Source organism: Cucurbita pepo, chromosome LG20 (assembly GCF_002806865.2).
Source record: "Cucurbita pepo subsp. pepo cultivar mu-cu-16 chromosome LG20, ASM280686v2, whole genome shotgun sequence".
In the NCBI taxonomy this organism is placed as follows: domain Eukaryota; kingdom Viridiplantae; phylum Streptophyta; class Magnoliopsida; order Cucurbitales; family Cucurbitaceae; genus Cucurbita; species Cucurbita pepo.
The window spans coordinates 2,869,097-2,894,186 of record NC_036657.1 but is presented as its reverse complement, the minus strand read 5'-3'; the positions used below and the strand labels follow the sequence as shown (position 1 = coordinate 2,894,186).

At 36.1% G+C, this 25,090-nt stretch overlaps 5 protein-coding genes across 7 annotated transcripts; 4 read left to right on the top strand and 1 right to left on the bottom strand.

Annotated features, from left to right (window-relative positions):
* Positions 1-873: 873 nt before the first annotated feature.
* On the top strand, positions 874-3,303 carry LOC111783094 (40S ribosomal protein S14-2-like). Its single transcript, XM_023663977.1, has 6 exons — positions 874-994; positions 1,931-2,056; positions 2,129-2,174; positions 2,350-2,435; positions 2,607-2,736; positions 2,893-3,303. The coding sequence occupies exons 1-6, from the start codon at positions 992-994 to the stop codon at positions 2,958-2,960; spliced, it is 459 nt and encodes a 152-aa protein (XP_023519745.1). The 5' UTR covers positions 874-991; the 3' UTR covers positions 2,961-3,303.
* Positions 3,304-3,943: 640 nt separating this feature from the next.
* Positions 3,944-8,048, top strand: LOC111783093 (60S ribosomal protein L18a-like protein). Its single transcript, XM_023663976.1, has 4 exons — positions 3,944-4,336; positions 6,668-6,749; positions 6,831-6,945; positions 7,774-8,048. Exons 1-4 carry the CDS (start codon positions 4,126-4,128, stop codon positions 7,831-7,833), a joined length of 468 nt encoding a protein of 155 aa, XP_023519744.1. The 5' UTR covers positions 3,944-4,125; the 3' UTR covers positions 7,834-8,048.
* An 884-nt stretch (positions 8,049-8,932) lies between these two features.
* On the top strand, positions 8,933-11,690 carry LOC111783659. The gene is made up of 2 exons (XM_023664576.1): positions 8,933-10,175; positions 11,336-11,690. Exon 1 carries the CDS (start codon positions 9,053-9,055, stop codon positions 10,172-10,174), a length of 1,122 nt encoding a protein of 373 aa, XP_023520344.1. The 5' UTR covers positions 8,933-9,052; the 3' UTR covers position 10,175; positions 11,336-11,690.
* A 1,229-nt stretch (positions 11,691-12,919) lies between these two features.
* On the top strand, positions 12,920-16,056 carry LOC111783103 (coatomer subunit zeta-1-like). Of its 2 annotated transcripts, XM_023663988.1 has the most exons (6): positions 12,920-13,090; positions 13,784-13,943; positions 14,266-14,413; positions 14,520-14,597; positions 15,604-15,688; positions 15,779-16,056. In XM_023663988.1, the coding sequence occupies exons 1-6, from the start codon at positions 13,088-13,090 to the stop codon at positions 15,836-15,838; spliced, it is 534 nt and encodes a 177-aa protein (XP_023519756.1). In that variant the 5' UTR covers positions 12,920-13,087; the 3' UTR covers positions 15,839-16,056. The 2 variants fall into 2 exon arrangements, with proteins under 2 accessions (XP_023519756.1, XP_023519755.1); XM_023663987.1 differs by lacking the exon at positions 12,920-13,090 and having other exon boundaries at positions 13,778-13,943.
* Positions 16,057-16,429: 373 nt separating this feature from the next.
* Positions 16,430-23,297, bottom strand: LOC111783102 (zinc transport protein ZntB-like). Of its 2 annotated transcripts, XM_023663985.1 has the most exons (9): positions 23,033-23,296; positions 20,956-21,618; positions 19,645-19,833; positions 19,458-19,549; positions 18,858-18,917; positions 18,680-18,749; positions 17,893-18,096; positions 16,850-17,149; positions 16,430-16,757 (listed from the first exon to the last, which is right to left on the bottom strand). In XM_023663985.1, exons 2-9 carry the CDS (start codon positions 21,604-21,606, stop codon positions 16,743-16,745), a joined length of 1,581 nt encoding a protein of 526 aa, XP_023519753.1. In that variant the 5' UTR covers positions 21,607-21,618; positions 23,033-23,296; the 3' UTR covers positions 16,430-16,742. The 2 variants fall into 2 exon arrangements, with proteins under 2 accessions (XP_023519753.1, XP_023519754.1); XM_023663986.1 differs by lacking the exons at positions 16,430-16,757; positions 16,850-17,149 and adding an exon at positions 17,189-17,602 and having other exon boundaries at positions 23,033-23,297.
* Positions 23,298-25,090: the final 1,793 nt, after the last annotated feature.

Below are 25,090 nucleotides of genomic sequence, written 5' to 3'. Positions count from 1 at the left end.
AGAAAGGTAGATTCATCACATTTCTCGATCAAGTTCTTGATAGATACCAATAATAGAATTTTAAAATCCAACATTATTATAGTTAAAATTATAGACATATTAAAAAAACAATTTGAGAAACCAAGTTATACGTTCCACTGTGCCAAGATGTGAGGTACAGGTGGTGATGATCACCCCGGGGGTATGCGCGGGAGCCCTTGACAGACACTACAGGATCTGCCAACGCTCATGAATACTCGGGTCAGTCCTCCATTCATTCAACAAGTCCACCTTCGCAACCTTCTCCCTTTTGTCCCCAATAGGGCAGTTCAATGAATAAAATTTTGATTTTTTTATTTTTGTATTGTATTATATTTTGTGCATTTGCTAACTGTATTTTAAATTATAAACTCAAATTTTTAAATACAAAACATGTTAACTTATATTTAACTAATATTTAGCGAGTAAGTACTACTAATTTTATGATATATAAATATACTATCAAATATTTTTTGAATAATAATTTCTAAATCTGCTACGGCACATATTTAAAGAAATTATATATATATATATATATATATATACACTCTTATTTTTCAAATTTATGTTGTTACGGCCTACCAGAATTTTATTTTCAATTAAATGCCAAAAAGGAACAAAAATACTTCAAGAAAATGATCTCTCATTCTAATACACATATATATATATATATTAAGAAAATATTTAATCACAATTGTTATTATTATTATTTTGTGGAAAACCCATAAATAATAAGTCATAAGTTGCAATCTTTAATTTTACTTGGGAAATTACGCCTTGTTAATGAGAAAATGGCAGGGTATTTCGGTAAATCCACTCGCAGCTAAAGGCCCAATAGGAAAAACCCTAATTCTCCCTCCATATAAATTTTGGCCGACCGTCGTGCTGTTCTTCTCGCACGGACTTCCGCAGGCGGCAAATTCTCGCTAGAGCTTCTCAAAGCGGAAGCTACTTCGCTCATCTTTTGGTAAACATGGTGAGTAGATCTAGTCTGTTTCTTGATCACTGGCTTACTGGTTCTGTCGGTTATTTGCGGTTATCGTTGGTTTTCTCGATCACCATGCCAATAATGGGTGGTCTAGTGTGGATTTTTGAAGAAGTGTTTCGAATCTCTTTTGTTCACACCCTGAATTTTGTTGTGGGGTTTTTTCCGCCTCGGTTCCTAAATTTGTTGCGATTAGAGAAGCATGAAATCCCGAGTTTGATAGGGTATATGATTATATAAATATGGTCCTCATTATCCTGGCTTAAGCTATGTATTATAGTTGTTGAACTACTGTGGATGTAATGACATTCCTTTGTTCTTTTGTTTGCCTGAATACTGCTCTGTTATGTTTCGAAATTTAGGGCATCTATCAGTTGGTGGGACTTATTAGGTTGGGAGAAAATTCGCTCTTTTAGGCTGTGGTTTTCTGACCCCAGTTGATAATGTGTACCTCTACTTGGTCCGTTCAGCATAGCCAGAGAAGACCTATATTTGTTTTTGGGTTTTTGGGTTTTTGTTTACTTGTATTTTTTCCTTGGTTCTTCTCAGCCCTTCTATTGTGGTTACTTAATGTGAGTGTTAGTGCATATTTGGGAGTGATTTTGAAAGGATTAAACTGGCCTACTCTGAAACATAAGCTTAATCATTACAAATCAATTTTGGTTTTACACTTTTAAACTTGATTTTCGTACTATCAAAATTGATTTTCAAGAATTGAAAGCAGTGTTTTGGTTGGAATGATTTTAATCAGGGACAAGTTATTTTAACGATTTCTAAACCCACTTTCAAACATGCCTGGAGTGACTGGCGTGAAGCTGACTTCATCTTTGTTTCTTTATGTATCACAGTAGAAAATTGTCAGCATTAGCTTAATTTGAATCTATAGGAATCCTTACTTTGCTTTCGTTTTTGTTCTTGATTCCATAGTCTGGCTCAAGGAGGAAGACCAGGGAACCCAAGGAAGAAACTGTGACTCTTGGACCAGCTGTGAGGGAGGGCGAGCATGTGTTTGGCGTGGCTCACATTTTTGCCTCATTTAACGATACATTTATTGTAAGTGGAAAGATTATATAATTTGGTTGCTCATTCAGTAGCAGAATGATAACTTTGTTGTTTCAACCGCAGCATGTGACTGATCTTTCTGGAAGGGAAACCCTTGTCCGCATTACAGGTGAAACAATTGAATATTTTTCTGCTTTTTTTATACTCTCTTATTAAAGTGTTTGAAACTTTTGATCTGGGATCTGTTCTTCTCTATTTCTTATGAAAGTGTCATGCTATTATTTTTTCTTACTTGTGTTCTTGTAGAATCTAAGAAGGGTAATTCGGTGTTTTTATAAATTTAGGTGGTATGAAGGTGAAAGCTGACAGGGATGAGTCCTCCCCATACGCAGCTATGCTTGCAGCACAGGATGTTTCTCAGAGATGCAAGGTTCCATCCTCATTAATATTGTTTCTTCATTACCCTTTTTCTCCATTTTGATGGATTGTCTTTGGTTCCTTACACTTGACTGGGTCTGAAGGTTCCATTTTGAGCGTATGCACTCCCATTTTTTGAACGGATACTTAACGATATTACTTGGTCATATGCTTCATGAAACAGGAACTTGGTATCACTGCCCTTCACATTAAACTGCGTGCTACTGGAGGAAACAAGACTAAAACACCTGGCCCAGGTGCCCAGTCTGCACTTCGTGCTCTTGCTCGTTCTGGAATGCGAATTGGTCGCATAGGTGAAGCCCATTTCTCCATAGCATCGATGAATTATGAACAAAATACACACACCCACGAATGCCACATATTTAGCTTAAACTTTTAAACTGCATTTCACCGCATGCTCTGTTTGTTGTAAATCTAATCCCCATTTGCATTTTTGTGGTATGTTTCAGAGGACGTGACTCCAATTCCAACAGACAGCACTCGCAGAAAGGGTGGAAGAAGAGGAAGAAGGCTGTAAGCTTGCTCCTCCAGGATTCCTCCTGGTATGGCTGTGTCAGTTGTTTCTCTATGGTTCTGATGCTCCTCCTTAATCTTCCCGCCTTAGATTTTCAGAACTCCACCATGTTTTTTATTATTGTTTTGTCAGGGATGTTTTGTCTTCGATTTTGTTTTATGTAGAACCGAGACCGTGGGAGAGTAATTTTTGGCTTTAGTTAAACAAATCAACACACAATTCCCTCTGGTCTTTCTATTAGTGACTGAAAATAGTGGTCGATGTTGCCCAACTGCCATGAAATATTTTATTAAACGTATTGTTAAGTTGATTTATGGCTATCTAGTCGAATTCAATATTCTTGCTATGTTTATTTGTGTGTGGACTAGCGATTATTTTGCTATGTTAATGCTTATTGCAATTTTCAAACATAGGACTCACTTTTAGCTAAGTACGGTCCGGGATTAGTATACTAATGTTACCCATATAATCGGTTCATAAGCATAAACTAGAGTCATACAATATTCTTGTTAATCATGAATATCTAATATGTTACATATTATCCATGCATCTTCATTCATTTAATATTTTTTACTCCTAATAATTACATGGTCAACCTACTTTCTTGTTACAACATGTACCAACAATTGAATCTAATATTAAACATAAATTCGAAGTTCGAGTATTTATTATTATTTTTTAATTTGATTTCATTTCTAAAGGAAAAAGATGGTTGAAGTTTTATGTTAGTTTTATACAAATTTCATATGATTTTATAAATATGACTGAATAGTTCTGTTGAATTTTGTATTCTGAGCTCTCGATTGAAAAAAATACAATTAAATAAAAATTTAAAAGATTCATTTTTTAATAAAAAATATAAAATGATTAAAGATTGAAAAAAAGAAAAAGAAAAGGCCAAATAATGTAATGAGAAAAGATTTAAAAACGCGGTTCCAATTCCGCCCGGGTCGAGCAAATACTGCCAGCTGTACAACTTCTATTCACCAAAATCAGAACATCACCGCCCTATTAAATGCCGGAAACAGCCTTACTCTTTCCGCCAAAGCTCCATCGCTCCAAAATTTCCCGGCGAAATCGCAGAAGAAGAAGATAAAAGCGACGACGAAACCCTTACCGTCGGCTTGATCTTCAACATACAGTCTTTGATTCTTCTTCTGCAAATAACATGAGTGGTGACGGGAAAAGCAGCGCGGTTTTTGGCGATCCACAGAGTCAATACCATTACGGGACGTTTCAGGGCGTCGCAAACTATTATTCTTCCGCCCCTCAACCGCAGCCGCAGCCTCATCCCCAATCTGTCGTCGGTTTCCCTCCGCAGGTTGCTCCGCCTCGTCATCCATGTTACCATGGACATTTGGATTACCAAGCCGTTCCAGGTAAATAGCTCCCCTCGTCTCCATTCTTTTTATCACGTTCGTAGATTTGGAGGATTTTATAAATGGTATGATTTCTGGTAGATTGATGACGAATTCAGAATCTAAAGATCAATATCGTGGTTCATCCTAGGGGTTTGTGCAGAATTTTTGCTTAAATATTATTACTTGAGGGGCATATACGAATTGTCTGCTTTATTTAGGCATTGATGGTGTTTCGTATGGTCTTTACCAATGATCATGACGAGTTTTCTATGTTACTTCTCTCCACATATTGGCATCCGTTGGTTTGATGGGTATTAAATGCGTTTCTGATGCTCATTAATGTGGTTTATAATTGATTTGCTTTATCTGATGTTTCGGCTGGGGTATTGATTCACTGGTATGAATGTGAATAATATCCGATGTTTAGTTTGATTATTGTCCTCTAATAATGTCCTGCGACTGAGAAATAAGGTCGAAAATTATGCTCAGGGTTAATTGGGACAGCTTTCTAGCTTACCAGTTGGGACTCTTGACATAATTTACCTAAAGAAGAAACATAGGCGTAGGTGATGTTGAATGTTTCAACAGCTAACTCATTGATGATCTAGCCAGCTATGCGACAAGATCTTAACCCCGAGTTTGTATCTGGTATGTGGTGTTTTCTTTGGAAACAAGAAACCTTCTTATCGTATGAGGATTTGTTAGAGAGAAAGGAGGAAGAGAGATTGGGAATGCTACTCTATTTGTCATGGAGATTAAAGGAAACTTCTGATCGGCTTGAGTTTAAATATGAGAACAATTACAGAACTCTCTACTTTGAGGTTACCTGTACTACCTAGCTTCCAAAACCAAGAGTGCTGCCCTAAGAATCCAAAACCTCATTGAACTTAATTGTTCTAACGTTCCCTTTCATTCCACATCCCAATTCTTCCATATTATCGATAACATGAAATTCTCCTGAAAAGTTGGGAGACGAGTGGTCTCTTGGGCATGCATAATCAGTTTTTTTATGTGTCTAAGGCGTCTAGGAAAGTATTCTAGGAGATAGAGAAGTTTCTAAGGGACTTTCTGAAGACAGTATCTCTTGAGCTGGAGGTCAGTCTGGATGTTACTAGAGCCATTTAATGGGATGTCTCATTAGAGAGAACGGAAGAGCCTTTTTTTTTTTTGAGGAAACGATAGTGGGAAAATTGTAGTTTTTGTTTCCTTCTCATAGAGCGCCGTTTTTAGGTCTTCTGGAATTATACTCTTGCCATGGTTTGTGCGAATGGGGGAGTTTCTTGTGCTTTTTCCCCTATTAACCTTTCCAACTTTTGTGGCTTGTTGGCCCTTGCCTTGTAATGATGGCCCAAAAGCAGCTGGATAGTACAATCCCATGCATTATTCAGTGAGGGCCGTTGGAAATTAGAAGCACTTGAGAAGTTCCATTACCACCTTTTGGAAAACTCACACATCGTGCGGAGCTGTATCCTGAACTTCATTACTGTACTTGCATCACATGTAATGTGCACTAATTATCATAAATACTCGAACCTGAATTTCTTTTCTGGTGTTAGCTTTTCAATGCAGCAGAGACCATGCTTACAACTTAATCTTCTTTGGGACCAGTCTGATTTCAAAAGCCTTTTGGTCATCACCCAATGAGATTACGTCACTGATATACCTAATTCTTTCTTAAAGGATTGCTTAGAATGTGTTTATTCTGAAAGAAATTGTCGTGATATTTCTTTGAGGACTGTAGTTGTGCAATGCTCCCAATTCACCGAATCAGTTATAATAAGATTCTGTAATTCAGTTGCTTAATTTATTGAGGTTAATTAAATATGGGCGTTGAAAGTTGAATGCTTGAATCTATTGCAACATTATCAATCGTGTCATCTAAGTTAAATCCATAATGCAGCATACAAATTCGTTTGGAGTGATAGTTATGAACTGTGTTTTGGCATGTAAATTAGGCATGTGATGCAAGGTCCATTTTAACCAGTTGGCAAATTTCGTTTGTAGAGTGATAGTTATGAACTGTGTTATGAACTTTTAAATATGGCTTGGGCATGTCAATTAGACAGGATGTCTGCTCGATAATATCTATTTCTCATGCTTCCAGGAAGCCTTACAACATGTATGTATCGTGTCACCTCATGATTTGGTATGCCATGCTAAATCTATTCAGGCATCTATTTTTAATCTTCTAATGAAATAACTTTCGAAAAAACTACAAATCTAATTTGGTCAGCCATGCATGTGTTTATTTGTGGTTGTGTAGTTGCATGAATTTGTATCTTTATGCAGTTATCCTAAATGGTAGTGATGTTTTCATCCATATGCTTTAATGCTTTTTGTTTCTTGTAGTTCAAGGCTATGCTATTATTGAGGGAGGACCTTTTCACGAAGCCCGTCTTCCTTGTTGTGGCATTGGCATGGGTTGGTTCTTGTAAGTTAATATTTGTGACACCCCATTTCTCTACACTCGTTCCCAACATGTCGATGGTTAAGAAAATCATTGTTTTTCCAGGTTTATGATTGGCTTCTTTCTGGGTGGCATTCCCTGGTACGTTGGAGCTTTTGTCGTACTCTTTGTACGGGTGGATTACCGAGAAAAACCTGGATATATTGCATGTGCAATTGCTGTAAGTAGCTATTATACGAATGTGTTTAATATCATTACCTATCCTCAAAATTGTGCTTTCTCGCCCATCTTCAAAAATATTAATAATAATGACAATACTTCAAGTGGTAGTCAAAATGATGAAGGTTTGGGATGTTTTGAGACCTCCTCTTAAAGTATTAGGTTCTAGCCTATCTAATGAAAATCTAGTTTCTGTTTCTGAGATCCCACATCGATCGGAGAGGGGAACGAAACATCGCTTATAAGGGTGTGGAAACCTCTCCGTAGTAGACGCGTTTTAAAACCTTGAGAGGAAGTCTGGAAGAGAAAGCACAAAGAGAACAATATTTACTAGTAGTGGGCTTGGGCAATTACAAATGGTATCAGAGCCAGACATCAAATGGTGTGCCAGCAAGGATGCTAGCCCCCAAGTGGGGTGGATTGTGAGATCCCACATCGATTGAAGAGGAGAACGAAGCATCGCTTATATAGGTGTGGAAACCTCTCCCTAGCAAACGCATTTTAAAACATTGACGGGAAGCCTAGAAGGAAAGTCCAAAGAGGACAATATCTGTTAGCGGTGGGCTTGGGCTGTTACAGTTTCTCTTAGAGCTGACGTTGGAGTGGGTGAAGCCACCCAATAACTAGTGGAGGTGGGCAATGAGCATTTAATGTGAGGAGTTGAGCATCCAACCCTTCACTTCAAAATACTAATAATGAAAAACCTTAAAATGGACCCAAAATTTATCCTCTTGGTGGAAGTTTTGTGCCATTCTGACTGTGTGCTGCTAGGGTGTTATGATCTCCATCTACTCGTTTTGAAATTGTGCTTCATTTTTCCTTTGCTCAGTCAGTTCTTGCCGTCATGGCCATAACATTTGGTGTCTCCAAAGGAGTTGAGATCTGGTGAAGTAGACATATTCTGAATGGTGTAGCCATATCGCCCCTTGCATCAAGGGAAACAACTGGTGGGGTATTGTAATTAGCTTTGAAATTGTATTTCCTTCAATTCTATCCATCTATCAACTTCCTGGTTTCGTTTACAATGTACTGAAATCTTCCTGACTTGGCCAAATGTTAAGTAAAATGTTAATAGATTGAAGAATGTGTTAGCTTTTATTGGAATACTTTTTCTATTTTATTTCGATATAAATAGCTCTGATAGCAAGGGCGGATTTGCAATTTTTCCTACTGCTCGATCTTGGAATATAAAAGTCTTAGTATAGATAAGAAGTATCCATTTTTCAACCCGATGATTGAGTTTAAATATATTTTTGCAAGCCATCTAAAAGGAAGACATATAAGAGGGGATGACTTCATCCACTACCCTAAGTTCTTGAAAGAATTAAGAACAATGCCTATTGTTGAGATCTCTTCTTTAGTTAGGGGAATAATCTGCGTTGAGATGGAGTCGTGTTCCGTGGAGCATATTCTTATTCTTCATTACATTTTCAACTCTTTTGTAAATATATTATGCTAAAAAAATATTCCTTTTAATCGATAAAACCGCTACAATATGATTCTCTTAGCATCAAAATTCTCCAATTTTATTACAGCTTCCTCCAATAATTTTTTTGTATTTTTCATCTTATTAAATCTCGAGTAGAATTTTCAAAAGGTATTAAAAAAATATCACATCAATTTTCCCATTTTTTGAAATTGGCTCTTATTTATTTTAACCCTTTATGACATTTAAATAATTACTAATTTTGACTAATATCGTTATTTTATAATACTTAAATGATAAATAAATAAACAGAAATCTGCAATTGCATGAGATTTTCTTTATAGATAAGTAACAAGTTGCCCTAAATTCACGTGCCTCTGTGTCTTCTTTAAACAAAGCTATTCAATTTTTTTAATTCCAACAATTAATTATCCTCTCGCTGTCCCCTATGCAACCCACTTCCTCGCCGTCCGATCCCCATCTCGATCATGAAATTTCCATCCAACGGTATAAAATATTCCTTCAAATATAATTTCGTGGGACCCGCTTCAGCGCATCATGCCTCTCTCTGTTGTGGCATTACGAGATTGTCAATTGGTCTGTGAAGCCATGGCAGAGAGAGGATCCATAAAGTGGAAGATCAGTGTGTGAAAAATCAGAGAGAGGCGAAATTTTTGGTGCAATGGGTTTCACAATGGGCTTGAATTTGCTTCTTCTGGTGGCAATGGTGGCCACCAACATTCTTTCTCTTTACCATCTTTCCTCTACGCTTCAATCCCAAAAATCCCCTGTTTCACAGCCGGTTCCAGATCACCTAATCCGGCAGCTTCAGACCATACGTGCCACCATCAACCACCTCACGCGCCTCCACCCTAAGGCGGCAGCCTCCATATCGAAAACCAAAGTCTCTATCCCTTCAGATCTCGTTCTGTACTCTCAGTTCTCCCCAATTGCCTCATCTTGCCATAGTAACCCTGAGCTTCTTCATAGGTTTATGAATTACACTCCGTTTTCGAGTTGCCCTTCTGATTCTGATCTCGCCGAGGCTTTGATTCTTCGTGGATGTCATCCACTTCCTCGTCGGCGGTGCTTTGCCAAAACCCCACAAAAACCCTCTTCTTCTTTGCCTCAAAATCCCTTTGGTTCTTCACTTCCGGAGTCCAATATTATTTGGGGGAAATATTCGTGTAAGGGATTTGGGTGTTTGAATCGACTGAATCCGAATCTGGGGTTTGATCCTTCTCATGAAATCACCAAGTTTATGTCCTTTAAGACCGAATTGGACCTCCCAATCCCTCAATTGCTACAGATTGCGAAGGCGGCTAACTCTGTTATTCGTCTTGGACTTGATATTGGCGGTGGAACCGCCACTTTTGCTGCTAGAATGAAGCTCTACAATGTCACTATGGTCACTACCACTATGAACCTTGGCGCGCCGTACAATGAGGTTGCGGCGCTTAGGGGATTGGTGCCTTTGCACGTGCCGCTTCAGCAGCGGTTGCCCATTTTTGATGGAGTGATGGATCTGGTTCGGTGTGGCCATGCTGTGAACCGGTGGATTCCTGTGAAATCGATGGAGTTTTTGTTCTATGATGTGGATAGAGTGTTGAGAGTTGGGGGTTACCTTTGGTTTGATCATTTCTTCAGCAAGGGGGTGGATCTTGATAAAGTTTACTCTCCTTTGATCACCAAGTTGGGGTACCGGAAGGTCAAGTGGGCGACGGCGAGTAAGACCGACTCCGGCGGGTTGAAGAATGGAGAGGTTTACTTGACGGCGTTGCTGCAGAAGCCAATGCCAGCATGAGGTAATGTTGCTTCCTCTACTAGGGGTGTTGTTTTTTGTTCTGCATTTTTGTGTTGGAATGAATGAGACATGATTTGATCTCATAGCTTGTAGAGGTTGTGTTGTGAGCTATGCAATGAATTTGGGAATGTGTTCTTGAGAGAAGTGGAAGAAACAGGGTAGATCTTGATTAAACATCTTAGGGAAACTTGGTATATGATCCAAAAGTTAATGATTTGGTCTAATACATTCGATTCTAGCCATGTTTATCTGTGTCATAGCATGTCTTGGAGCTTGATCTAGCCATTGTTGGTAGTACTAAAAACATCATTTTAGGAGCAGGGTTTAGGCTGATCCTGTCTTCTTAGTAGCATTCCTATGTTTGTTTGTTTTCAAATAGATTAATGGAAGGCAAAGAAAACTGTTAGTTTACTTGGTTATCGTGAGATCCCACGTTGGTTGGAGAGGTGAACGAAACATTCTTTATAAAGACGTGGAAACCTCTCCCTCATAAACTCGTTTTAAAAATCTTAAGGGGAAGCTCGGAAGGGAAAGTTCAAAGAGGACAATATCTGCTAGCAGTGGGTTTGGGCTGTTATAAATGGTATCAGAGCCAAACACCGGGGTGTGCAAGCGAGGAGGGTGGGGATTGTAAGATCCCGCGTGGGTTGGAGAGAGGAACAAAACATTCTTTATAAAGGGTGTGGAAACCTCTCTTTAACAGATACGTTTTAAAAAACTTGAGGGGAAGTCCGAAAGTGAAAGCTGAAAGAGGAGGACAATACCCAAAATGACAATCCATCTTACTCGGGATCTCCTCGATCAATAACCAGAGATTGAATCGAGAAGCCATGGATCTCTGTCATTATCTCTTTTTCACAGCGCTTAGGCAATTCATAACGATTTCGTTCCTTGTTTCTTGTTGAGACATGTTTCTTGAATGAATTTTTTTGTTTCTCTTGTTCATAATTTCTCAAAACATTAAGGATCTTGATGTTTTTATTGTGTTTTTAGCACATCAGCTGTATATATTACCCAACTGATTCTTGGATCGAGTCTGTTATGAGTTCAAAATCTCTTAATTGGAGTTAGAAATTAATAGGTTCAGTGGTTTGATTATTTCCAAGACTGTTGATCTCATAACCTGACAGAGATCCATAAATTTTGAAACCATTGGCACAGGCAGTAGCAGCAGACAACCTGCGGCTTGGATCATACGAGGAAGAAGCAATTATTTAATGAAACAGTGTGTAAGAAGATGGGATTTTTACATGAAAACTCAAATATTTATCCACCGCCATGGACGGCTCATCTAGCAAAGCTACTGAGTTTTTGAAGAAAAAGAAAGAAAGAAATGGCGGTGGAAGGAAGGAAGGAAGGAAGGAAGGAAGGCATCCAGAACGGATTTGTTGAAATTTATGTTTGAAATTGAAGCTTTTTACAGACAGAAATGGTCGATTTATTGTGGTTTCTGTCGGATTTATATTTGATTTTGTTGTGGAAATTGTTACAGACAAAATACTCAAATTATTTTTTTTAAAAACCAAAAATTACCAAACCCACCCATTACAATCAATCAAACCCTAATTTCACTTTGATTCATCAATGCCTAGACTTGTAAAATTGTTGCAGTTGGGTCTTAAAAAATTGAACTCTTTCTTTTTTAAGTCTATTTGCATCAGGCTTTTACTAATAAGGTGTTCCCGAAAGGGGACGAAACCCGTCTAAGATCCTGTGTGCCAGCTGAACTCGTGGTCTAAGCGGAACTCAATATTCAACCAATCTATGATCGGTCCATTTATTCTTTCAATTTACTATCAATCAACCACACAGATCAGCCCGACTAACGGTCGCTTTGATCTATTACACATCAGCTCAAAAATACCCCTTTCCATTATGATGATAGGGGTGGACGGTAGGGCTAAAACGGGCATAATCGCTGGAATGGCTAAAAGTGGGCTGACTCTCTTCCATAAAAAATTATACCTTGTGACACGTGAAGTAGGTTTTTGTCACCGTTTAAGTTCATTGCTAGTAGGTATTGTTCGTTTTTTTCCGTTACGTATCGTCGTCAGTTTTACTGTTTTAAAATGTGCCTGGGAGAGGTTTTCACACCTTTATTGTTTGATTTTAAAATCGTGAGGTTGACGTGATACGTAACGGGCTAAAGCGGATAATATCTACTATAGGTGAACTTAGAATGTTACAACTTTAAATTGAATATAGAAAATAGAAAGAAAAACTTGCATTTTACAGATTTCGAGCAACCTAGTGTGATGTCCCACATTGATTGGGGAGGAGAACAAAACACCCATTATAAGGGTGTGGAAACCTTCTCCTAACAGATGCGTTTTAAAGTCTTGAGGGTAAGCATGTAAGGGAAAGCCCAAAGAGGACAAAATTTGTTAGTAGTGAATTTGGGCCATTACGAATGGTATCAGAGCTAGACACTGGATGATGTGTTACGAATGGTATCAGAACGAGACACTGGATGATGTGTTAGCCTTCTCGTTGTTCCATGAACGGGGATAGACACGAGGCGGTGTGCCAATAAAAATGATGGACCCCAAAGGGGGTGGATTTGGCGGCGGTCCCACATTGATTGGAACGAGACATTTTGTGCATTTTTGTAATATTTAAGGACTTAATCATCAAATTTGAGCGTGAATTTCTTTTTTAAAAAAAAATCAAAATTACAAAGGGGTCCAAAACATAAATATTTAAGGAAAGGAGACAAAACATTAATTATGAAAAAGTAAGGGCCTCATTTTAAATTTTAGTGAACTTTGGGGACCGGCCGGAGTCGACGAAGCATTTGGAAAAGAGTCCTCATTTCGATTTTCGTTCTGTGGCCTCTATCAATAACGTGAGAGAGATCCGACGGTGTTCGAATTCCCGCAGAATAATTTCCCGGGAAAAATTTTCACAAACCGAATGGTCAGTTTCTTTCTTCTTTTTGAATGAATGATGTCTTTGTTTCATACTTCTATTACTTATTCGTCTGATTTCGGCACTCCATTGAATCTAGCATTTAGATTTGTCTTGTACTTACTATCTATGGATTTGCGGGAATGAACATTGATGTTAGGATTATGAAGTTTTGTTCTAGTTGACGGTTATGATCGACATATTTTTGACATTTTGTTGGTTGATGTTTTAGTAGATCTGACTCCTGAGCTCATTTTACAATGTGTTCGTAGGCACGGATAGATCTCTGAACTTGGTTGATTCGGATTTTAGTCTTTTCTTGGATAGATCTTGTTACTTTCGTCGGAAGATTTGAATTGACTCGTGCATTACTTCCTTCGTATGGAGTTTGTGATTCGTATGGAGTTTCTTTCTTTAAAATTAATCGCACTTGATGGTTCTTTATACTTCGATTAAAGATTTTAGTGAAAATGCTTCTAGATCTTGATGAACTTTGTGAAGCTCTTTCAGAAAGCTTCTTAATCTCAAATTCCGATGTAGCATAATTTGCTAGTTTCTGAATGTTCTTCGTGATTAGCTTTTTATGCTTCTCACACATGATAGCTGTGACAACAATTATTTAGGTAAAGAAAAAAAACCTCTGGTGCACAATAAAGATTATTTACCTCCAGAATCCAAACATGTTTGCTTTATTCTATGCAGGAATCCTGCCCTTCCATTAAAAATATTCTTCTTTTGGATTCTGAAGGGAAGCGTGTAGCTGTCAAGTATTATTCGGATGATTGGCCTACAAATAGTGCGAAGGAAGCTTTTGAGAAAGCCGTTTTCATCAAAACACAGAAGACAAATGCTCGAACAGAGGGTAGTTATCTTTTCATGTATTGGATTTTAACTGTTTTCTTTGTGAAAGTTCGTATGGCCGAATCATGTCAATTCAATTTCAAGTCATTTTAATCACAGTAAGGAAGCTTCTGAATCTTTCAGTAGTCAAATTATAGTTGGTTCATCCATAGTCATTGTTTTGTGCCATGAGAATAAGAATGATTTTACAATCACATTCTCGTGATTATTGGTTGCATCGGATAGTCATTATCTATTTTGAAAGTATATTTTGATCTCTTCATTCTTATGAAAAAGAAGTTCCTTTTCTAAATTCTAACTCGATATTCTCTTTAAATCTACAGCGGAGATAGCAATGTTTGAGAACAATATAGTGGTTTACAAGTTTGTTCAAGACCTTCATTTTTTTGTAACGGGTGGAGAAGATGAAAATGAGCTCATTTTAGCGTCTGTTCTTCAGGGATTTTTTGATGCAGTGGGTATTCTTCTTAGGTATTGACACTATTTATATTAATTTTGGATTCCTATGCACTGACCCAATTCTACTGTTCTTGATCATAGTATTCTTGCATATTTATTCTCTTTTCTTGTACTCCAGGAGTAATGTAGAAAAGAAGGAGGCACTTGAGAACTTGGACCTCATTTTACTGTGTCTTGATGAAATTATCGACGGAGGGTATCTCTCATATGCTCTCTCCTTATTATCTTGATTCTCTGCATTTCAATTGTGTTGCCTGTTCTTCTATTTCCTTCCATTGATCATCATTCTTCTGTATCTTGATTGTGTCATTTTTTTACTTATCCTCTTAATTTGATGGCCATGGCTATTTTTGCTAGACCATTGTGAACATGAAAATTGGAGTATGAGTTGTAGATGATTATGTATCAAGAATTTAGGTTAGTAGTAATAGTTTCATGAATATATTTGGAAAACAATTTGTTGATGAATGAGTAATATGCTTTAATTGTGGTTGCATGACTCCTATATAATAGTCTAAATTATTGTCTCCTGATGAAGTACTGGCTAATTTTGACCGAGGTTTGTTGCTGGATAAGAGATTTGGGTGTTCCAATTCTCCGTTTTAACTGTGTGTATTGTTTACATAAGTTGATGGATGAACTTCTTCCAATTATGATGATAGTGGAGATGACATTATGTAATGTGAATCATAAATACCAAGAAACTAGAATTCTAGGCGTTGCAAATCTGAGCTACTAACTATGCTGACCGAGCAGGCTCTTCATTGTAGGTCACATGCTGTTCGTTTATTGTCATTGATAAATGTAGCAGAAAATTAATACACAAAACTCTCCGTTTCAGTAGCACCCATTTGTACTTTGGTAATATGAATATAGTAGCATCCATGTTATGATATATCGCTTATGGAGCAGAGCATCTAGATTAAACTATTAGTTTTTCTTTATTTCCTTTTTTAAGTGTATAAATAATCGAACAACAGAGGCTTTGCATGGATCAAGTCAAACAGATTATTTTTACTAGTGGTTGTTTTAATAAAGTTATTGATTGCTTTTCTAATTGTTTTTTCCCTCTTAATTTTATCGTGAAGGGTTGTTATCACTATTATCCTTTTGTAAACGTGCAATCCAATAGTACTTAAAACCTTCGTTTCACAAACCATTTTGGGGTAACTGGCGAGTGTTTTAACTGTGTGTACTTTCAGCATTATTCTCGAGACGGATGCAAATGTGATTGCAGGGAAGGTCGCAAGCCACAGTATTGACAGTGGCGCTCCTTTGTCGGAGCAGGTACAGTACAATCTTTAAGATTCCTTTCTCATACTTTTTTCTCCATTCCATTCTCAAGTATCTTGAAACATGTTTGTCTCTCTCTTGCAGACAATAAGTCAAGCCTTGGCCACAGCTCGCGAACATCTAGCAAGATCTCTTCTTAAGTAATATGTTTTCCTCATAAATGTGAATGGCAAGGACATCCCCCACACCAAAAAAAGAAAAAAAAAAAGAGAAAAAAACAGGTTGAGTTGGCCTGCTGTTTTGGTAAAAGATGACTAATGTTGAGTTAACAATGGCGGGCTCAGTTTGTATGGATTTGAGCAGATGTGGTACATTGCGGGATTGGTGTTAAATGTTATTATATGTGGTGTTACCAGATTTTCTGAAACAGTCTTGTTTTATTTGTGGTCATTGGCTGAATGAGGATGGAGCAGGTTCTCAAATAGAACTTGGGATTTGTGGTTGAATGGCTTTTGTAGCTTGAATTATTTTGGATTTTTTGAATTATTTTGGATTTTTTGTCTTTGTAATTGGAGGGGATCGAAACATTCTTTCATAAGGGTGTGAGTAAACCTTTCTTTAGCAGAAATGCATTTTAAAAACGGTGAGGGGAAGCTTGAAAAGGGAAAACTTAAAAAGGACAATATCTGCTATAGCGGACTTGAACTCTCTTAGAGATCCTAACTAGCAGTAAGTTAATATATTTGTGTATATAGTAGTAAATTAATATATTTGTGCTTATACAAGGCTTAAGGGTGATGAACGTTGTCCGTTTGAATATAGAAACTGTGCCAAACTTTTTTAAGGGAGAGACTATATGTTATTATTTATGTTTACATGTACTACAGAACATTTCTGCTTATTATACATATATACAATGACATCTTTCCAATAATATGTTTATGCTTTTAACTGAACAATACCTTTCATATGCTGTACTCTCTTCTTTATAGCCAAGAAAGAAGCAAACAATGGCGCCCTCGAGCATGCATCTCCAATAGCCAGAAAGTTGCAGTTGTTCGACAATCAACCACTGTCATCGAGTCGTGTTGAGCTCCATCTCTACCATTTACGGGGTTGCCATCTTCATTTTCGAGCACATAATCAGCATCAGCTGTGAAAATATCTCTTGCAGTAGGGGGCATATTATTACGAGTAAAAGATGTTCGTTCGTACCTGAGCATGAGTTTCTGCCTCGTGCTGAAACATTTTAACCAACTCCTGCAGTTCCAGCTTCCTGACCTGAACCTTACCTTCTTCCATGGGCTTCTTCAAGCCGAGGTAAACCAGGCCTCCTCCTATCAGTACAATCCCTAAGAAGAATAGGATAGCTGAAAATATTCCAAATGCATATGGTGTATCTCGTGCTCCGGGGATCCCATCTACGTTGATTCCAAACAGCCCAGTTATAATGGAAAGAACAAGGCCACAGCCACCAATAACAGCCAAGTTATGAGTTATTCGGAGGCTTTTATCCTGAATAATTGTCGTGTGAAAGACAGTGAAACCTATCAGAAATCCATAAGAGTAATCACAAAGGAAAGAATAAATCTAATTGAAAACAGGTATACAACAGAAAATAAGACTGTATTTCTTATAATTTAAGAATTTGCAGGCGTGCTTCAAAAGAAAATTTGGAAACAGTATCTGAAAAATGAATCTTGGATTTATAACTCCGAAACCTATGTTTGGCAGTCAATTTCTTTTCCTATCAATCTTGGTCAAATAAATTTTCATTCAGAATTTGGTTTCAAATTTTTAGAGGATTTAAAAAATAATAATAAGAAGAAGAACAAACTCATAGTAAAGACTAATATTAAGATTTATAAGGAAGTAGAATAGAACAAGTCACAAAAGTACGTACCAAAATGGATATTGGTGTGGCCTAAGTAACTTAAAGGAGATATCCTCAATAATCAACTCGGCAATCTTTATGAGAAAATGAAAGGTGTAAAGAATTTATAAGAAAATGAAAGGTGTAAAGAATACAAAAATCTCACGTCATTTGTTCATAAGTTTGAAATGACGAATTCGAGAAAAAGAAGACGTCGAAAGGATGTTCTCTCATAAAATACTATTTTTAAAATTCATTTTCATCAATTTAGTCTGTCAATAACAAATTTAGTGCATTCTTAGGGTTCGTTATATTAAAAAAAAATATATAAAATCGTGAACAGATTAAATACCAAATGATCATAGATTATCATAGAATCAATTACCTGTAACCATGCACGAACGTTACTCTGCATGACATCTTGAATGGTGAATAAACGATCACGAGCTGCTTCTTGCTCTTCAATCATTTGTCTAGTACTCTTACTTATGCGCTCCAATAAGGTTTTTGTCACATTCCCTCGTAAATGTTGAAGAAGCTCATATACAATCTCCTCCCTCGCATGCAGCGACCATTTTACTCTGATAACCTGAAATTTCCAATCTTTGTTTCAAAAGACTACAGAGATGTACAGGGCACAAGATCACACCTGCGTCCTTTATTAATCAAACGACAGAAAGTGGTATTGGCATGTGGTGAGGGATACCGATTGACGGCTATACGCTTACAGACATATTTTATCATAGGAAACAAAGCTACATTCAAAGTGAAAAGGATCAAATGCTTAGGAAGAAGAGACACCCTCGAAGGGACCAAATGATATCCAAGAAATCAACGTTTACCAAACAAACGAGAGGAAGATGAAATATATAAATAAATCAATAAAATTCAATAGAATTCAATAGAATAAACATTTTTAGAATAGCAAGTAAATGCTTCGGACTCTAGTTTGAACTAACATAATCATTATCTGGTTCCTCTCCTGACCAAAGCACAATTTGGAAAAGAAAAAAGAACTGAAATGACAAAATCCAAAAACACTATTTTTTTTATACTAAGCAACCACCGGTTATATCCCAACCAACGATTGAGTCAATGGGAATACTATTTAAAAAAACAGACATGAAAGAAAATTTTCAACAGCCTTCGAGTGTAGTGATGAGAAAGCATACCTGTCTTGATAATTTTCTGATTTCTTGATTCAAGATTATACTGAAAAGATGCATATCTTCATGGTTTCTCCTATATTTATTAGGGGCAAAAATGAAGGAGAGTCTTCATGAGAAACATGCGGATCAAAAGATAAACCAATATGATATCACTTCAATAGATGACATACAAGATAAGAACCTGTCCATAAATTTCAATTCAATCTCATCTGCTGCTCCAAATATGGATTTTCGAAATAACCTGTAAGAAAAGAGAGAATTGAATTTAATACGTCAGGCATTGTATAGTAGAATATTTGACAACAGAAATAAGACTCAACTTAAGAAAGATGCCAATAGGTTTTTTTTTTTTTTTTTTTTTTTTTTTNAAACAACACTTTTCACTAAAGGAATTAAAAGAGTCTAATGCTCAGCAGATGGAAACTCCAAAGGAAAAATGAAAGTATTCCAATTCAAGCTAATATCCTATAAAAAAAAAAAAACCATAAACTATTTGAAAGATAATACCATGAAGAAGCTTTAAGATGAGCTGACAATATAAAGGAAAGGGCATATATTTTAAATAAATCATCCTGCTATCTTTTGTCAACCATACAGATTAAACTATTACTACTCACAGCAATAATAGCTTTATCATTTATGCACTTGGGGCTCAATAAGATGGAGACGAGACAACTCATGGTAAGCAATAAGGAATATTAGTTTTGTCCATGAATCTATAATAATTGTTGACGGGTCAACTATGCAACTGCAGGTTAACTTTTTAAAACGAAGTTATTACCTATCATCCCATCTTGTAAGACGGCAAGCTAGATGTGCTATAACTTCATGCACTGTTCTTGGTGCATTATAATCTCCTACTATCAGAAGCTCCTAACAAGAACAAGAAATCAGAAATAATAATTATGAAATTGTCCAACTTTTCCAGCACAGAGGCAAAATGAATTATCTCTTTTATGGAAAATAACCTGAACTTCTGTGATGCCTAAAACGTTTATGTTTGATATCGGTCCTTTAACATGCAATGACGTTATCAGGAAGTTCTGAGCTTGCCATGACCGAAGTACAATGGGAATGTCATCCTCGTTACTGAATGGATCACCAGCAGATTGTCCTAAGAGTTCAAATAGCAGTCCTCCAGCTACCCTTACTGGAACCTGTATGGAAGTAAAAACAAACAACCATACAAACAAATGATTAGTTGTTGCGGGACAGTATTCTTGTCTATTCAGGCACGACTGTCAGCTAGGTGCTAGTTTAGTTATTCACAGATTTATTAAGATAACTATAGCAACTTAAAACATTTGAATTGACTAATAACTTCAACGAACATAATAAAAAAGCAAACAAATAATTTTGGGTTTAAGAATGAAGGCTTTGGTCTGGTGATACAAGAGATATCATTTTGGCCAAAAAATTGTGTACGTATGCGGCACGCTTTTGTTCGCAACTGAGAGTGAATGATTTTAATCGAGATATTTAAACAAATTGATTTTCACAAGTTGAGCAATCCTTATAGAATAGCTCCACATACGCAGGCTTGAACTTTTAGATTTTCCAGAGAACTTATACGGTATACCTAGAGATCTCGGCTTTATATCCTGAAATTGTAAAGAGACTAGGGACTCATTGGCAAATTATTTCCGAACAACCATATATTTTCAATATCAAAACCGTGATTTAGAAAGAAAGAATAACTTTATTTGTTCTCAACCGAACACCCATGAAAACAGACTAAATAAAAACAAGAAAACCAAATTTTGGAAAACAGCCATCGGAACATATTTTCTTTGAACCTTTGTTTAAAAAAATTGAAAATTGCTTTAAAACAGTTCCAAGACAAGACCTAAAGCCCATGTCTGCGCTGATTTATCTTTTAAATGATATGGGGGTTCATGTTAGAGATAATGTTAGTCCAACCACATTCAACAAATGGAAAATGTATGAACTATAAACCAAGAGAACATTGCACCAGACTGACACGGCTATATCATGTGTAAAAGATGACACTTCCCAAGGTAATATATTAATATGCAACGTAACACCAAATTGTTTCCCTCGAAAAAAACTTGAACCACTACGATAGTTTTCTAAGCAGCAGCACACTTATCAAGTATTTCATGTTACTAAATATTGAGAAAGAAATTTCTTCTTGTAACTAATTCTCAGTTAGTAAGAAATGCTTCTTATTACTATATATATATATAGATATATAGATAGATAGATATATGTATGTATTATTAGCACTCAAATAGCTTGAAAACTAGGGAGAATACCACCTCGTAGAAAAGATGCTTCATGCGGTCGCTTATCAGTCTACTTTCATCTCTTAAAGCCAAACTAATGGCAGGATGCAACCAGTGAGCAGTTCTGAGCCACGCCTCAACAGAAGGGTGGCTTGCAGAGACATGGCACCACCATATAGGTCCAGCTGGGCGCTTCCAATAAGGTGCTACAAGATCTGCAACTGTAAGGTCATCTTCTTCATCCAAAAAATCACATGACATTGTGGCCCATTCAGCATCTACTTGTATCGTTTGAACCAGCTCTGATATTCTGTCCCATCCTATAGGTAACCAGCTATTTCTTTCAACTCTTTCTCTTTCACAAAACTGGGTACATTGGCTCTCCAGATCCTCCGGACATGTCGGTTCGAAGAATCTTTTCCTCTCGCATGTATTGCCATTGCCATTATTCGGTTCAGTTGTAGGCACCAGCGTGGTTGGAAACTCAGTATTAATTCGTTGCCTATCTGTCATCTTGGATCTGGATTTTGAATCAATTGATTTCTTTGGTCTCCCAATATATTCAAAAGCACAAATAAGTCCATCTTTCCAAAGATCACCTCCAAGTGCGGCATCCTTGTTACAGGGTTTGTGGCCTTCTGGTTTCTCCACACTAATTCTAGGAGAGCTATGGTGGACATCCATTTCCTTAAATTCCTGATAAGCAGATCGGGGAAATGACATATCAGCAGCAAAACAAGAAGAATATTCTCATTCTAGAAATGCTCAGTCCACCAACCCCGCCCCCCCCCCCCCCCNGAACCAAAATTGAGTGGGAAGTACATAATGTGCCCAAAATTGACAGGAAGGAGTGAAGAGGATGCATGATAAAAACCGTTTGGTAAGTAATCGTGGCAATAAAAATGGGACAAATGGAACAATAGTTGATGGTAAACTTAAATACAAGATAGTCATATAGTATAAAATCAAATTTGGAAGGAGCACTCCTTTCCACTGCTTAGAATTTCGTCTTCCCTTCTATTTCAAAATGCTACCAATTCTTAAATGTCATAAAGAAAAGTAATATACTTTGGATAATGCTGATGGCGACAAATAAAGGAACCATCAAACATTGCACGAAACTGAACATCTGCTAAGCTATCAACTACTTAAACTAGTAAAACGATTTCCACATAGTCGTGGCAGAAAAATACAAGCAAAATAACTTATCCATAGCATGAAACATTCTGCTTTTGGCAAAATATGACACTGACATTGGAAATTTTTAGCTAGAAGCATGTTGTTCTTTGTCGGCACACTTTCATATGTAGGGGGGGGGGGGGCNGAGATTTTCACAAGCACATCTGCCCATTCCTCCATGTTTAAAAATACTTATGGTCCCCTAGCCAATGTGTAGCGGATGAACTAATGCTAAATTGCTAAATTCACTAAAAATTGTCACGAATAGTCACTAACATAGAGTTTAAATTCATGAACTAAGACGAATAATCACTAACATAGAGTTCAAATTCATGAACTAAGATGAACAATTACCGACATAGAGTTTAAATTCACGAACTAATGCTAAATTGAATACTCCTTCGAGAACGACAAAAACTAGTATCTCTTTTATAGGCTCATCTTTGGTTTGAAGTTTAAAGTCACTAAAATTCCCATGAATAATCACTAACATCAGTTATTAGGAATTACGAATCTCCACGATGATATGATATTGTCAATTGTCCACTTTGAGCATAAGCTCTCATAGCTTTGCTTTGGGCTTCCCCAAACGGCCTCATACCAATGGAGAAGTATTCCTTACTTATAAACCCTTAATCATTCCCTAAATTAGCCAATGTGAGACTCACTTTCAATAATCCTCAACGTTATTCAGTTCAACTCAAATCACCAATATCACACCAAAAAATTGATATAGGCATACATTCAGCAGAATCAAACGTCAAGACAACCAAACTAACAAGTTTTTAAACCAAAATCCCCCCGTTACTCCGTTTCGGCAACTCGTATAATTCAATTTTCAACCAGCAAACAAATAATTCTCACTAAAGTGCCTGTTATACGGATCTAGATGCAATAAAATCGAACAAAATTAAGAAAATTTTGATCTCACCGGCAAAGAAAGGCGATCCGTCGAGCTAAAGCAGTAAATATAGGAGGTAATGATCAGGCGAGAGTGAGCGATCTGCACTGGAAAACTACGATGAAGAACTTCACCACAGTTGAGACTCCACAGTTAGTGGATGATACGCTTCTGTAGCTCGTCGAAGCTCCACTACTCCTAACTGGAGTCGCAAGCGTTATCCATGGAGAAGCAGGAGCTGGTGAGTGGCAGGGCTTCAAATCGTCGCCGTCCGGCATACTTCTTTCAATTCATTTTTGACATATAACAATTGTCACGTGCGAAATTTCGAGTTAAAATTTAGAAAGAAAAAAAACGTGTGATTAACTTCAATAGAGTTTCAAGAAAATTACACAAATATAAAACTTTTGTTACATATTTTAAATTGTGTGTAGCTTTCCATAATTGGGTAATACCCTTTTGAGATTTTGACTCATATACTAAACCAATCAAATCAAGTGATTAATGTAAATATCACCGTTGTTGTCTACTGTACGAGTGTGTACATGAATTGGGTTAGAATTTTTTTTCGACCAACTCGAAATTTCAAGTTGATTGAATTGATGATCCGAACAATTCAAGTAAAGTTTACAGTATAACCCACCCAAATATTTGTTACATTGATCATTAAAAAATCTTATATAGCTCAAATATCAAACATTCATCAATCATAACTCAGCTAACGTCGACTATAAATGTCAAATATTATTGATATTCATAGTAATCATAAAAGTAGAGTTGGGTCAAGGTTGATCGAATTGACCGAACTGAAAAATGTCAACCGCGAGATTTTCAAACACTTCAACCTAACCTAAACGGAAAAAAATCTATTACTTTCGTTGGGTAGTTCGAGTTGGTCAAATTCTCAAATCATGTAAACAGCTCTAATATACTCTTTCACTTTCGGCTCTTGGTTAGAATTAGTAACATAACTTAATGTCGATATGATCGAATTATGTGAAAATATTTAAGTATTTGAACATGACGAAAGTAGAACAATCTCTATATGAATCGGTCACATTATCCACTCAATTAAGTTGAATATGATTTAGACAATTGAGATACAACTCTGCTTGAATATATTTATTATAATTTTATCTAATATATATATTTACTTTTTCATTTAAAAAGCTCATCAAAACAAATTTTTTAATAAAATTTAAAAATATATATTAAAATTAAAAATTAAATTTTAATTTAATATTTAAAAATAAATAAATAGATAAATGCTCAATTTTATTGAAGTAAAATTTGGAGTAATTTAGAGTAAATAACTCATTGACACGAAAACATTAACAAAGTAAAGCAATCTAATAAATACTTAAACTTTCAAAAATACTCTAAAAAAAATACTTTTTTTAATAAAATAGAGTATTCAAAAAATTTATTAATCTTCTTAATTTTCTAAAAAAAATTTAAAAACCTTTGAACTTTTTTATTTAATTTTTTAAAACATTTAAAAATATTTTTACAGTTATTACCATATTTTAAAAAATATTTGTGAATTTTTGAAAACCAACTTAAAAAGTTTGGAGATAATCAATTGGGTATTGATAGACGATTTTCGTCCACATATTAACCGTAATAATTTTTTTTGAATTTTTTTTACAAAGGTAAAGGATGTTAATACTATTTTTAAAATTTAATTTGTATTTTTTTGTTAATAGAGTCCTTCAGTATTTTTGAACTTTTGTGAACTAGGGTATTATAGTAAAACTATTTTTGAAACACTCTTAAAAATTTAAAGATATTTTTAAAAATAAAATAGTAACCGTTTCCACCAAAAACTAAGTATAAAGGTAATTTTTAGATTTTTTAAAGTCTAAGAATATTATTGAAACTTTTAAAAGGGTAAAGATATTTTTATTAATCCAAATAAATATAAGTTTTCATTTGTAAAGTTCAGCCAAATAAGTATACATACAAATTATGAAGGACCATTTTTTATTTCTAAAAAACATAGACTCTAAAATGTATAATTATCCAACAGAATTAAAAAAAGTCATTTTTTTGCAAATTTTTAAAAAATGACATATTTTGTTTAGAAAT

Excerpts from the sequence above, each read along its gene's own strand:
- LOC111783094 (XM_023663977.1), top strand. Across the intron at positions 2,175-2,349 it reads AACCCTTGTCCGCATTACAG|GTGGTATGAAGGTGAAAGCT; the intron begins GTGAAACAATTG and ends TTATAAATTTAG. Across the intron at positions 2,737-2,892 it reads AATGCGAATTGGTCGCATAG|AGGACGTGACTCCAATTCCA; the intron begins GTGAAGCCCATT and ends GGTATGTTTCAG.
- LOC111783102 (XM_023663985.1), bottom strand. The coding sequence starts at position 21,606 with ATGGATGTCCACCATAGCTCTCCTAGAATTAGTGTGGAGAAACCAGAA. Across the intron at positions 18,918-19,457 it reads CTTACAAGATGGGATGATAG|GTTATTTCGAAAATCCATAT; the intron begins GTAATAACTTCG and ends CTTTTCTTACAG. Across the intron at positions 17,150-17,892 it reads ACGTTCGTGCATGGTTACAG|GATAAAAGCCTCCGAATAAC; the intron begins GTAATTGATTCT and ends ACAATTATTCAG.
- LOC111783659 (XM_023664576.1), top strand. The coding sequence starts at position 9,053 with ATGGGTTTCACAATGGGCTTGAATTTGCTTCTTCTGGTGGCAATGGTG.
- LOC111783093 (XM_023663976.1), top strand. The coding sequence starts at position 4,126 with ATGAGTGGTGACGGGAAAAGCAGCGCGGTTTTTGGCGATCCACAGAGT. Across the intron at positions 4,337-6,667 it reads GGATTACCAAGCCGTTCCAG|TTCAAGGCTATGCTATTATT; the intron begins GTAAATAGCTCC and ends TGTTTCTTGTAG. Across the intron at positions 6,946-7,773 it reads ATATTGCATGTGCAATTGCT|TCAGTTCTTGCCGTCATGGC; the intron begins GTAAGTAGCTAT and ends TCCTTTGCTCAG.
- LOC111783103 (XM_023663987.1), top strand. The coding sequence starts at position 13,778 with ATGCAGGAATCCTGCCCTTCCATTAAAAATATTCTTCTTTTGGATTCT. Across the intron at positions 14,414-14,519 it reads GCAGTGGGTATTCTTCTTAG|GAGTAATGTAGAAAAGAAGG; the intron begins GTATTGACACTA and ends CTTGTACTCCAG. Across the intron at positions 15,689-15,778 it reads GCGCTCCTTTGTCGGAGCAG|ACAATAAGTCAAGCCTTGGC; the intron begins GTACAGTACAAT and ends TCTCTCTTGCAG.